Source organism: Rana temporaria, chromosome 5, assembly GCF_905171775.1.
Source record: "Rana temporaria chromosome 5, aRanTem1.1, whole genome shotgun sequence".
Classification (NCBI taxonomy): domain Eukaryota; kingdom Metazoa; phylum Chordata; class Amphibia; order Anura; family Ranidae; genus Rana; species Rana temporaria.
The window spans coordinates 85,579,005-85,591,750 of record NC_053493.1 but is presented as its reverse complement, the minus strand read 5'-3'; the positions used below and the strand labels follow the sequence as shown (position 1 = coordinate 85,591,750).

The 12,746-nt window shown below is 42.1% G+C and overlaps 1 protein-coding gene across 1 annotated transcript in view; it reads left to right on the top strand.

Annotated features, from left to right (window-relative positions):
- Nucleotides 1–12,746, top strand: part of DNAH11 (dynein axonemal heavy chain 11) — a 376,413-nt gene that overhangs the window by 133,766 nt on the left and 229,901 nt on the right. Inside the window, exons 32-36 of the mRNA XM_040352802.1 lie at nt 3,093–3,224; nt 5,169–5,329; nt 10,374–10,530; nt 10,614–10,759; nt 10,860–10,976. Coding sequence (XP_040208736.1) covers nt 3,093–3,224; nt 5,169–5,329; nt 10,374–10,530; nt 10,614–10,759; nt 10,860–10,976 — 713 coding nt within the window. The remainder of the gene's footprint in view (nt 1–3,092; nt 3,225–5,168; nt 5,330–10,373; nt 10,531–10,613; nt 10,760–10,859; nt 10,977–12,746) is intronic.

Here is a 12,746-nt window from a genome sequence, read left to right as displayed (position 1 = left end):
ATTTAAAGATGAAAGAGAAAAAGCAAATGGCATAATACTGTGGGGATAACCTAAACATTCATGGATCACATGCACATGCACTCACATGGAGGCCGTGAGCAGTGGGCCTATCTCCAACGAACAGCGAGTTTGCACGGTCCGGTCTGCGATCCTGACTTTAAAAATTCTCCCTCCTGTTACTTCCACCTTTGGATCCGCTGGGCACTTGGCGTAAAGGATGCTCAGAGGGTATGGATGGAAGGAAGGAGAAGGAGACACATAGTACAGTTCCGCACGGAAGATATTTAATGGATAAAAACTTATAATAAAACTCACATTTACAATGCACAGGAATCTCCAAACAAAACGAGCGGCGGGTTTGTCTCCCTGCCGTCAGAGCGTGTCGGATCTAGTGCTTCAGATGGCAGGGAGACGAGCCCGCCGCTCGTTTTGTTTGGAGATTTTTAGGCTGGGGTCCCGTACTGATAATCACTTTACATAGAGTAGTGCATTGAGATCGTTTCCTTAATGCAGTTTTGCTTCACTCACGTTCATCGTAACCTTTAAGCCTACGGGTTGAAGGTATGTTGTAATACCTCCCATTCCTATATGTGAGACAGATGATGTAGTGAACCCCCAAACTCTTTTTCTCTTAGAGTGACGCCTGGGGTCCAGTACTGAAAAATCACATTGCATAGAGAAGTGCATTGAAATCTTTCCTTAACCGCAGTTGTGGTTCACTCTCGTTCATCGTAGTTTGTGACATTGTGTGGCAATCACTCAAAGAAGTGGGGACTCTTACCAGAAGAAGCGGACCTCCTGTAGCAGCGAGGTCACACACGCCTGCAGATATAGTCCTCTGTGGGGTCTAAGGATGGATCCTAGCTCGAGAATACATTGTCAGTCTGAGATGTATCCCAATGTATAGCTACCATCCAACTCCGTTCCTTGAGATCCCAATCCTCCAAGATAGCGCAGAGCCCATAAAGGAATAAAGACTTCCAGGGGCACAGGCGACGTGCTGAGTCATCACCTTTTATAACACAAAGAGAGAGCCAAGCCTCACTTTCACCTGGTGGCCATCTTGCAACCAATGTGTATGAAGAAAGCACTCGTTGTATACAAAGAACCAAACTTCAATGTGACTTTAGGATATGGAAACTTGTTTATTTATTTTTTACCAAAAAAGTGGCTCTAGTCCATGAAATAATATGAAAATAGATAAAAGATTTATAAGAATAGCATCAGATGTAAAACCTATTTCAAAATATATGTATGTATAATGCAATTCAGTTGGTATTACTATCCAGTCGTCATTTTGAAATGAGGACCTCATTGGGTGAAACGTTAGAGGGTTACCGTAGTCCTAGGCAGAACCGCATTGTACTTTGTTTGGTTTTAATATTGTTGGATGTAATCTGACATCATCAATCATCATCATAAAGAAACATAGTAATGCAAAATAATGTAGCACTGTATTCAATAATTAACAATTTATTGTATTTTTGTAAAACGATAATAGTATATGTGCCTGAAGCTTATTTTGTACCAGCCTGCTGTATTCCCCTATACAGTAGCACTTAGACTGGAAAATAGAGCGTGAGCACAGGGAGCCATCAGGTGTGCTACATGCAAGGGACAAAGGAAAGAACAGAGTGAGCAGTGATCTGACCGTATTATTCTGTTTCTGACTTTTTCATTGCCTTGTTAGAAGCCTGGAGGTAGAGAGAGGAAGCCAGAGTATTCCCTAAGGGCCGGTTTTACAGCAGAAATGCACTACGCATTCCTGTGTGATTCTTATGTGCTGCAGTGTGATTTGAGCCCATTCATTTTGAATGGGTTGAATCACACTGGACCACAGCAAAAGTAGTGCATGCGCTATTTTATAAAACGACCTGTGCCTGGGATATTTTGAACTTAACATCGACATTCACTGCAGATCACAACTGCAGTGCATTTGAATGCAGTGTGGGAAATACGCACAGAACAGGCCCTAACTGTAAGGCCCCGTACACACGACCAAACATGTATGCTGAAACTGGTCCGCGGACCAGTTTCAGCATACATGTTCGGTCGTGTGTAGGCGCGAGCGGGCCGAATTCCAGCAAACATTTGCCCGCCGGGCCTTTTCCCAGCAGACAAATATTCCTGGACGTGTTTTAAAACCGTCCGCTGGAATCCTGCCCGCTCGGACATGTACGGTCGTCAGTACAGACCTACCGTACATGTCCGAGCACCCGCCGTCCCTCGCATGCGTCGAATGACTTTCACGCATGCGTGGAAGCCTTTAAATGGCAGGCCCGCCCACGTCGCAGCTTCATCGTCGTGGCGACGACGTGGACACACCCCGCGTATTGTTTACGCGCGGACTTCTGTACGATGGTTAGTACAGCCATCGTACAGAAGCCCTCTGGCAGACATGTACGGTGAAAACGGTCCGACGGACCGGTTTCATCGTACATGATTGCTCGTTAGTACCCAGCCTTAGTGTTGTCCTCCACCTGGCTGTGCTGTGTGTGGGGGCTGTGCAAAACTCAGAAATGGATATACAGAAATGCAAATCCTTTGTCAAGAAAAACAGCTCCCATATATGCTTTTCAACTCTGTCTTAGATGTTTGCATGGAGTTTAGTTTTAAAACTGAGTTCCAGGTATGGCCTTTTTCCATAGTTACATCGGTACAGCTTGGACCAATGTAAAGCTGGATATACACACACAGTTTTTTCTGTTGAGGTAGCATAAATTGTTTGGTGTGGGTATCTTGAGATACTGCAATATTTTACTGTAATACCGGTGACTGCTACAGTGATTCTATGCTCCAACAAGGATCCCACAGGTATGGTGTATGCATGCTTACATGAGTCCAAACTAGACAAATGTAACTATGCAAAAAAAAAAACACATACCTAGAATTCAGAAAGACTCCTTAGTATAGTTTGTAACCTAGTCTTTAGCAATACTGCTGAACTATGATCACCTAGTATAGCTAATCACACACTGCCAGTCCTGTCCACTCCACTTTTTATGTGTTCAGACCATGGACAGTTCCATTGTGATGATGTCATAATACAATGCATTATATATAGTGTTTCCATATACACTCTTGTCTTTCAGATTAGCCAGTTAAATGCACTGATCAACATGTTAGTTGGAGAGCTCTCAGCTGGGGACAGACAGAAGATCATGACCATATGTACCATCGATGTGCATTCCAGAGATGTGGTTGCTAAGCTGATTTTGAACAAGGTAAACTATTAATGCTTTCCTGTGCCTCTTGTTTATGTTTTGCTGGAACTGTTAAATGCAGGTTTTAAGCAAAATAAATTCCATTCTTGAGTATACACTTTTTACTTAATCATTTTTTTTGTGTTAATCTGGGAATAGATTTGTCAATATGAATTTAAATAAAACAATCAGGAATAAAATAAACCTAAAAATACCTTCTGAGATATGAGGTCTGTCCGGAAAGTATCTAGTCATGTATTATGAAAAAAATAGACATTTATTGAAGAAGAGGCAAGGAACATTGTACATAATGCAATTTCATTGCATAATTCTACTGGTTTGGTCATTTTGAATGTGACGGCCACAAAGTACACATGCTCACTCAACAGCGTCTAGCACCCCCACTGACTAGTACAGTGAAGTCATCATTGTTCATGCATGTGCATTCCAGTCCACTCTCCTTGGCTGCCAAGTTACATCGATGTCGTACAAACCAATTTTGTTATATTAACATTGGCTGGACTTTTTCTGGACAGACCTCATATTTCTGTAGCTTTTGCCATGCATATATCAGCTTTCAAAAAATTGTTGAGGGCTTCCATAAATAAAAAAAAAAAAAAAAAATGATTCAGCCCTCTCCTTTTTTATTAATTCAACTTTTAATTTTTTTGACTGTAGTTTACAAGTCTTACAAAAGTTAAACATGTCAGCTCTTGGTTGCCATTTTAGCAGTCACAGATATTGAAAAATAATAATGTTGTGTATCATGGCACCTTTTATAGTTACAGAATGTATAGATCAATAGAAAATATGGGCAGGTATCTAAGAGGAAGAAGGAGAGGGGTAGAAGGGACACAAAAGGAGAATAGTGATGAGTGAACCTAGGGATCTTGTCTGTGGGCTTGAATTATGTTCTATAAAAACCCAACCTGTTGATAAAATGTAAGCAGGGAGGTAGTTCATCTGCCACTGTTTTATTTTTGTTAAACAAGAATCTGGAAAAATGTTGCTTCTAACCACAGGTATGGAGCTTAATATGCTAAACAAGTTCAGTCTTGCTCATGCCCATCCACCATCAAAGGTGTCACTCAGATGCATTACTTGGCACAACTGCCGTCACTGAGAGCTTCTACAACACATGCCATCATGCAGTGCTGTGTAAAGGGGTACAATACCTTAACTGTCACTCAGAGTGGCTGGTATGGTCTGTTAAATAGCACATGTATTGAGTGTCTTTGTCCCTATTTACATTTCTGTACCATGAAAATATTATTAAAGTCCCTACCAATTTTAGAACATCTAGATCACAAATACAGGTTCATCTGGATTATGCATTACGCCTGTGACTGTAAGTAGAATAAATTGAGGGGTTTCAGGGAATCCCCACAAACCCTGAAGCGCCGACAGGCAAAAGTGGGCGGGGAGGACTATACCGGTACTACATATGTTGGTTGTACTCAACCAGAATAATTCACATTGGGTAAATTTAGAAAAATGTATTCACATAGAAAACATCAAAGACAGAATAAAAAATACATGACATTAAAATACAATACAAAAACACTTGACCACAATCAGGTCACCGGTCGTGCAATCCCTTCAATTGAAAGAGGGGGGTTTCGGTGAAAGAATTGAAGCCATGAGACAGGCAGTCTCTAGTCTCAACTAGTTTCGCGAATTTTGTTTTCGCTTCGTCAGGAGACAATCTAATATATAATACAAGACATAAATAAAGCATTAAAAACAGCACATCATTTTTTACCAGGGGGTATGTGGGAAACAGCCCCTGAAAGCCAATATGAATCGTAATAGGGGAAATTGTGACTGTAAGTAGAACGCAGGTTCGCTTTTCCTACAAAGTTTAATTTCCATGTTGGTTACCACTGAAGATGGCAGTTTTGTTGATATTGTAGCTCTTTCGTCGTGATTGCATCTGGTAGTAATTGCAACTTCTTTTCCTCCCAGGTAAACAACGTTCAAGATTTTGCTTGGTTGTCTCAGATGAGGCATCGCTGGGATGATAAACTGAAGCACTGCTTTGCCAACATATGTGATGCTCAGTTCCAGTATTCATATGAGTACTTAGGAAATACACCCAGGCTGGTCATTACACCTCTTACTGACAGGTGAGTTGTTATATTGAACTGGAACTGAAAGGTAACCCTAGTATTCAAAGCTGGGCTTATTCAATAAATCAAAGCAAATCGCAATAATGATTAGCAGAATGCAGTCATTCATAGCTGCCTCCCAGATATCCGATTGCTGTAGCCAGACAAAAAAAGGTGAATTTTGGTTGCTGGCTTTGGATTACTGTTTGAATAAACTATTCTCACTACTATATGGTGCTATATCCTGGCAGGGAAGGTAGGCACATGCAAAGGATAGCATTGTTGGACAGTATATCAGATGTCCAATTCTAACAACATCCTTCTTTGCTAACCTCATACAGTATTGAACAGGTGCAGGGTAGGCAAAAAACAGTTTCCTAATAATGCACTATGCTGCATACATGAAAATATCAGCCTTTCAGCGCATCTAAATTCCAAACAATTTTTTTTATAGTAGTTCAAAACAATTTCTAAAACTTGAAATAGAGACGCAAAAGAAAGAGGAAACCTTCTCAAACTGAGAGGACCTGTAGTTGTCTAAACTTTCTTCACTCCATCTCAAAGTGAAAAAAAAAATGGTTTTACCTTCAGATGTACTTTATGGGCCTGTTCACTCATCAATGGACAGCTCCTGAAGTTTAGCATGTGGCAGCTGCCCATTCCAGCTGCAGCAAGCTGACAGTAGGGGGCAGTGTGATGCTTGTTTCAGGCCATCACACAGCTCCCCCTTTTTTTCTTTTTTTACTGATTGTATCCTAAATGCACAAAAGTGACACTTCATTCATGTCACACAGTACAGTATCACGGTGTGCTTAGGAGTAGTAGTTCAAACTAGGAGCTCTTATTTGGAGTTTGTATTCAATATATTTCCGGTGACTCCTACTATTTTTTTTAGGTGACTCCTATTTTCCATCATTTTTGGTATTAGTACACATTTGGACCTTGAAAAGTCTAAATATTTTTGTTATTACGACACTTCATTCATGTCCAGTGGCGGTTCGTCCATAGAGGGCGCTGGAGCGCCGCCCCCTCTGGCTCTCACCGCCACTGAGTGAAATAACATAGATTCATGCATTGCACAAATCTATGTTATTTTCGCCGCTGCCGCTGTTATTCAGATGGTCGGCGCTCAATGTCCGGCCATCTGAATAACGCCAGCTGGTTGGCTGTACGGAAATGTCTATCAAAGCCAACAGCTCTGATAGGCTTTCCCAATACAGCCCTCGGGTCCCGGAAGCTTATTCTCGGAGCGCACAGACTGTATGCCCCTTGAATAAGATGACAGGCGTCTCAGCCAATCAGGTTGGCCGGTTCTGGCTACCGGTAACCTGATTGGCTGAGACGCCTGTCAGTCATCGAGGGCGGGAGAAGACATCGTGGGACGTGGATGCCTGAAACCAGTAAAGGTAAGTGCCGGGCGGGGGGGGAAGAAAGCAATTTACAGGGCACAGTGGGGACAATTGGCACAGCGGCGACCATTAAAGGGCACGGTGGCTGCGTTTAATGGCATGGCACAGTGGTGACAATGGATGGCACAGTGGCTGCGTTTAATGGCATGGCACAGTGGTGACAATGGATGGCACAGTGTCTGCGTTTAATGGCATGGCACAGTGGTGACAATGTATGGCACAGTGGCTGCGTTTAATGGCATGGCACAGTGGTGACAATGGATGGCACAGTGACTGCGTTTAATGGCATGGCACAGTGGTGACAATGGATGGCACAGTGACTGCGTTTAATGGCATGGCACAGTGGTGACAATGTATGGCACAGTGGCTGCGTTTAATGGCATGGCACAGTGACTGCGTTTAATGGCATGGCACAGTGGTGCAAATTGATGGCACAGTGACTGCATTTGATGGCATGGCACAGTGACTGCGTTTAATGGCATGGCACAGTGGTGCGAATTGATGGCACAGTGACTGCATTTAATGGCATGGCACAGTGGTGCGAATTGATGGCAAAGTGGCTGCATTTGATGGCATGGCACAGTGGTGCAAATTAATGGCCAGTGGCTGCATTTGATGGCATGGCACAGTGGTGCAAATTGATGGCACAGTGGCTGCGTTTGATGGCATGTAACAGTGGCTGCGTTTGATGGCATGTAACAGTGGCTGCGTTTGGGCACAGTGAGACTGCAATTTTTTTTTTCTTTGCGCCCCCCCAAAAATTTTGAGCACCAGCCGCCACTGTTCATGTCACTGTACAGCAGTGCAGTGTGCTGCTATACAGTGACATGCGATCCTGTCCAGTGTGCTGCAATAAAATGCAGCCTATTTCACTGCAACGCACTTCACTGCACCACACCTCAGGGGTATGTTGCATTGTGAATAGGACACATAGAAAATGATGGTGTGTCCTAGCAGTGACCAACGTTCTTCCAGTGCAGTAAGATGCAGGTCACCACACTATATGTGAAAAGGGAGTATTTACAGGAAGGGTAAAAAGCATTGTCATTTCAACATGAACTTCTTTTCTTACCATCCAGTGTTTTGAGCTATTGTTGGATATTTCATGCAGTGTGTGTGGACTGCTCAGCATAACAAAACATGGTCACTCAGCATACATTACAGTATAATTGTACACTTTTTTAGGTTTAGGTTGAATGGTACAAAATTGAGATACTGAAAATAAAAAATGGAATAAAAATAGAAAGCTTGTAATGTGTGACTTTAATTTCTCATGCACATACCAATCTGACCATACAATCTTTGTACAATCTACTTTAGATGTATACCGTATTTATTCGAGAATAACGCGCACCCGTGTATAACGCGCACCCCTAATTTTCAATTAAAAATCGGTATAAAATCATTGTAATTGCCAAAAATCATTTATGTCCAGCCATGCCCCCTGTATGTCCAGCCATGCCCCCTGTATGTCCAGCCATGCCCCCTGTATGTCCAGCCATGCCCCCTGTATGTCCAGCCATGCCCCCTGTATGTCCAGCCATGCCCCCTGTATGTTCAGCCATGCCCCCTGTATGTCCAGCCATGCCCCCTGTATGTCCAGCCATGTCCCCTGTATAACCAGCCATGTCCCCTGTATAACCAGCCATGTCCCCGTATGTCCAGCTATGTCCCCTTACCTTTAATCACGCGGCGCGCGGGAACATTACAGACAGCGTTCGTTTGAACAGCTGTTTTCCCTGCCACGCATAGACACTCCCCCTTGCTCGCGATTGGACAGATCCGTCCAAGGGGGAGTGTCTACGCGCGGCAGGGAAAACAGCTATTCAAACGAAAGCTGTCTGATGTTCCCCCGCGCCGCATGATTAACGTTGTAGCGGCGTTGGTGGCTTCGGTGGCGGCGGCGGTAGCAGCGGCGTGTGCGGCGGCGGTAGCGGCGGGGGGGACAAAGTCCTCGAGTATATCGCGCACCCAAACTTTGATCTTTTTTTTGGGTATAAAATTTTGCGTGTTATACTCGAATAAATACGGTAATTATAATGTAGAGTATTATGAGGACCTACCTAATCTATTTAATCAACTTGTATGCAATCAGGCAGGCACTTGCATTACATAGTTGTTAATGGATTGTGTGTAAGATTGTATAGTGTCTGGCCAGCCTAACTTTAGAATATGCTTGGAAAATATGTCATCTTATTCAATAACTTTTTTTATCATACAACCTACAGTTTTCAACCTTTAGAACTTTTTCACATCATGTCTGTTGTTTTAACACAACACTGCACATGTACTGTATAATGCGAACAGAGCACAATTGATTTCCCTGTTCACATCTTACATGTGTGGTGGTGTTCAGAAATGTGCAACTCAATGGACAAGGGGTGAACAAGCCCTTCATAGGACTGGCAATGAATTGCAGAGTTGGTGAGTCTGTAGGTCATAGCCCTGGATAGGAAATTAGTATTGCAGCTATAGCTGCATTTTTTATTTTTAAAGCTGACAGGTGACTATTTTAAACAATATTTTTTATATATAAATAAAATAAAGGTCCGCTGTCACCAGTGACACGTCTTCATCCCTAATAGTACAATAAAAAACTTTATATGAGGTGTGTACAATAGACCAATGAAATTGACAAATATAAATACAATAAAAACATTTATTGCAGACATAATCACACATAAAAAGTAGCATAAACAAAGACAAAGTTGATACAATTCGTACATGGTTAAAGATTGTACACACGGTCGTTTTTTGTGAAAAACGACAAAAAAAAAAATTTGAGCATGCTTCAATTTTTTATGTCATAAAAAATGACAGTGTGTGGGCTAAAACGACGTTTAAAACATACGTTTTTAAACCCGCGCATGCTCAGAAGCAAGTTATGACGTGAGCTTGAATGGAACAGAGTGCCGCCGTACGTGCTGAACGTAACCGCGCTTTGCTAGAGCATTTTGAAAAAACGATGGTGTGTAGGCAACGTCGTTTTTTAAAATGAAGTTTGAAAAACGTCGTTTTTTTTAATGCTAAAAAATTTCGTTTTTTTTTCATCACAAAAAACGACCGTGTGTACGTGGCATTAGAGTATACATAACATCTAAACACCCAGCGCATTTTGCGAGATGTGACTCGCTCTTCAGGGGTGGATGCATGTAGGATATATCTGGGAATGAATGCCCAAAAAGGTAATGTAACACATACTCACCAATCAGCAAGGTCTGGGTGCCTGTGGCTATGTTCACCGAGGATGGCAGCAATATATGCCTGGGAAGGGAGCTGAGGGAGCAGAGCCAACTAAAAATCCCGACCAAGGAACAACGGGAAGGCAGACATGGCATGGGTAGAAAAGAGGTCTTAATAATCCGTTCAGGTGTCAACTATAATATAATAAGATTAAACTATATAAAATATTTTTTATATAGTAGAGTTGGTTTTAAGGATTTCAAATATGTTCTACAATCTAGTTATAACAGGTGAGGTAATTTTTCATAAATCATCTAATTGATATTCCATAGCTCAAAACTAAATGGAAATGAAATGTGTAACCATATCTGATGTCTGAGAACTATTTTGCTGCCTGCAATAAACTAACATCTCTTATGTATGAGTTTCTGACACAGTCCCCAATTCTTGGTTTACTCGCTTCTTGTTAGGTGTTACATAACTCTCACCCAGTCCCTCCACCTGAAAATGAGTGGCGCTCCTGCAGGCCCAGCTGGAACAGGCAAAACCGAAACCACTAAAGACTTAGGGCGGGCGCTTGGGGTGATGGTATATGTATTCAACTGCTCTGAACAGATGGATTATAAAGTAAGTGAAATGGCAAATTCACAATCTGCGCTTCCTAAAACATTCCTTCTCACAGTGTGGCCTCATCGTAATTTGTCTTGTAGTCTGTAGGAAATATTTATAAAGGTCTGGCGCAGACAGGAGCCTGGGGATGCTTTGATGAATTTAACAGAATTGCAGTGGAAGTTCTGTCAGTGGTTGCCGTACAAGTGAAAAGTATTCAAGATGCCATTCGCAACAAGAAAAAGAGGCAAGTCGTGCTTCTATCTAGAAATGATAACTTACATCAAATCAAAATGTAATCTTTTGCCAGGAACGCATTTCATGGCTTGTCCCTCTCCACCTGACAGATTTCTATTCCTCGGAGAAAACATCACATTGAAGCCATCAGTGGGAATATTTATCACGATGAATCCTGGTTATGCTGGCCGCACAGAACTGCCGGAGAATCTCAAGGCTCTTTTTAGGCAAGCAGCTGGAGCGCTATCGCCACCTACTGTTACTTATACTAGTTGCTTTTTTATATTCAATACTGAGAACATAATTGTTTCCAGGAAATGCACTGTAATTGCAAAAACAAAAAAATCTATTTTTTGTATCTATCTATCTATCTATCTATCTATCTATCTATCTATCTATCTATCTATCTGTCTGTCTGTCTGTCTGTCTGTCTGTCTGTCTGTCTATCTATGAGATGTTCTTAAAAAGCCCCAAAATGCTTGTGTTGCAAAGTCACCTAGAGTTGATGGAACCTTCATAAGGAGCAGACACATAAAGAAACCTTATCTCTATAGTAAAATCAATTTTATTGTTGTAATTACATTAAAACACCATATAATATAAAAAAGCCTCAAAATGATAACTGTGAAAACCTCTAAAACATGGGCCTGCTGTTGTGCCGCATACAGTGCCTTGCGAAAGTATTCGCCCCCCCCCCCCCCCACCCCCTTGAACTTTGCGATCTTTTGCCACATTTCAGGCTTCAAACATAAAGATATAAAACTGTAATTTTTTTTGAAGAATCAACAACAAGTGGGACACAACCATGAAGTGGAACAAAATTTATTGGATATTTCAAACTTAAAAAAAAAAAAAAATAACTGAAAAATCGGGCGTGCAAAATTATTCAGCCCCCTTAAGTTAATACTTTGTAGCGCCACCTTTTGCTGCGATTACAGCTGTAAGTCGCTTGGGGTATGTCTCTATCAGTTTTGCACATCGAGAGACTGAAAATTTTGCACATTCCTCTTTGCAAAAGTGAGGTTGGATGGAGAGCGTTTGTGAACAGCAGTTTTCAGTTCTTTCAACAGATTCTCGATTGGATTCAGGTCTGGACTTTGACTTGGCCAATCTAACACCTGGATATGTTTATTTGTGAACCATTCCATTGTAGATTTTGCTTTATGTTTTGGATCATTGTCTTGTTGGAAGACAAATCTCTGTCCCAGTCTCAGGTCTTTTGCAGACTCCATCAGGTTTTCTTCCAGAATGGTCCTGTATGTGGCTCCATCCATCTTCCCATCAATTTTAACCATCTTCCCTGTCCCTGCTGAAGAAAAGCAGGCCCAAACCATGATGCTCCCACCACCATGTTTGACAGTGGGGATGGTGTGTTCAGGGTGATGAGCTGTGTTGCTTTTACGCCAAACATAACGTTTTGCATTGTTGCCAAAAAGTTCGATTTTGGTTTCATCTGACCAGAGCACCTTCTTCCACATGTTTGGTGTGTCTCCCAGGTGGCTTGTGGCAAACTTTAAACAACACTTTTTATGGATATCTTTAAGAAATGGCTTTCTTCTTGCCACTCTTCCATAAAGGCCAGATTTGTGCAGTATACGACTGATTGTTGTCCTATGGACAGAGTCTCCCACCTCAGCTGTAGATCTCTGCAGTTCATCCAGAGTGATCATGGGCCTCTTGGCTGCATCTCTGATCAGTCTTCTCCTTGTATGAGCTGAAAGTTTAGAAGGACGGCCAGGTCTTCGTAGATTTGCAGTGGTCTGATACTCCTTCCATTTCAATATTATCGCTTGCACAGTGCTCCTTGGGATGTTTAAAGCTTGGGAAATCTTTTTGTATCCAAATCCGGCTTTAAACTTCTCCACAACAGTATCTCGGACCTGCCTGGTGTGTTCCTTGTTCTTCATGATGCTCTCTGCGCTTTAAACGGACCTCTGAGACTATCACAGTGCAGGTGCATTTATACAGGGACTTGATTACACACAGGTGGGTTCTAT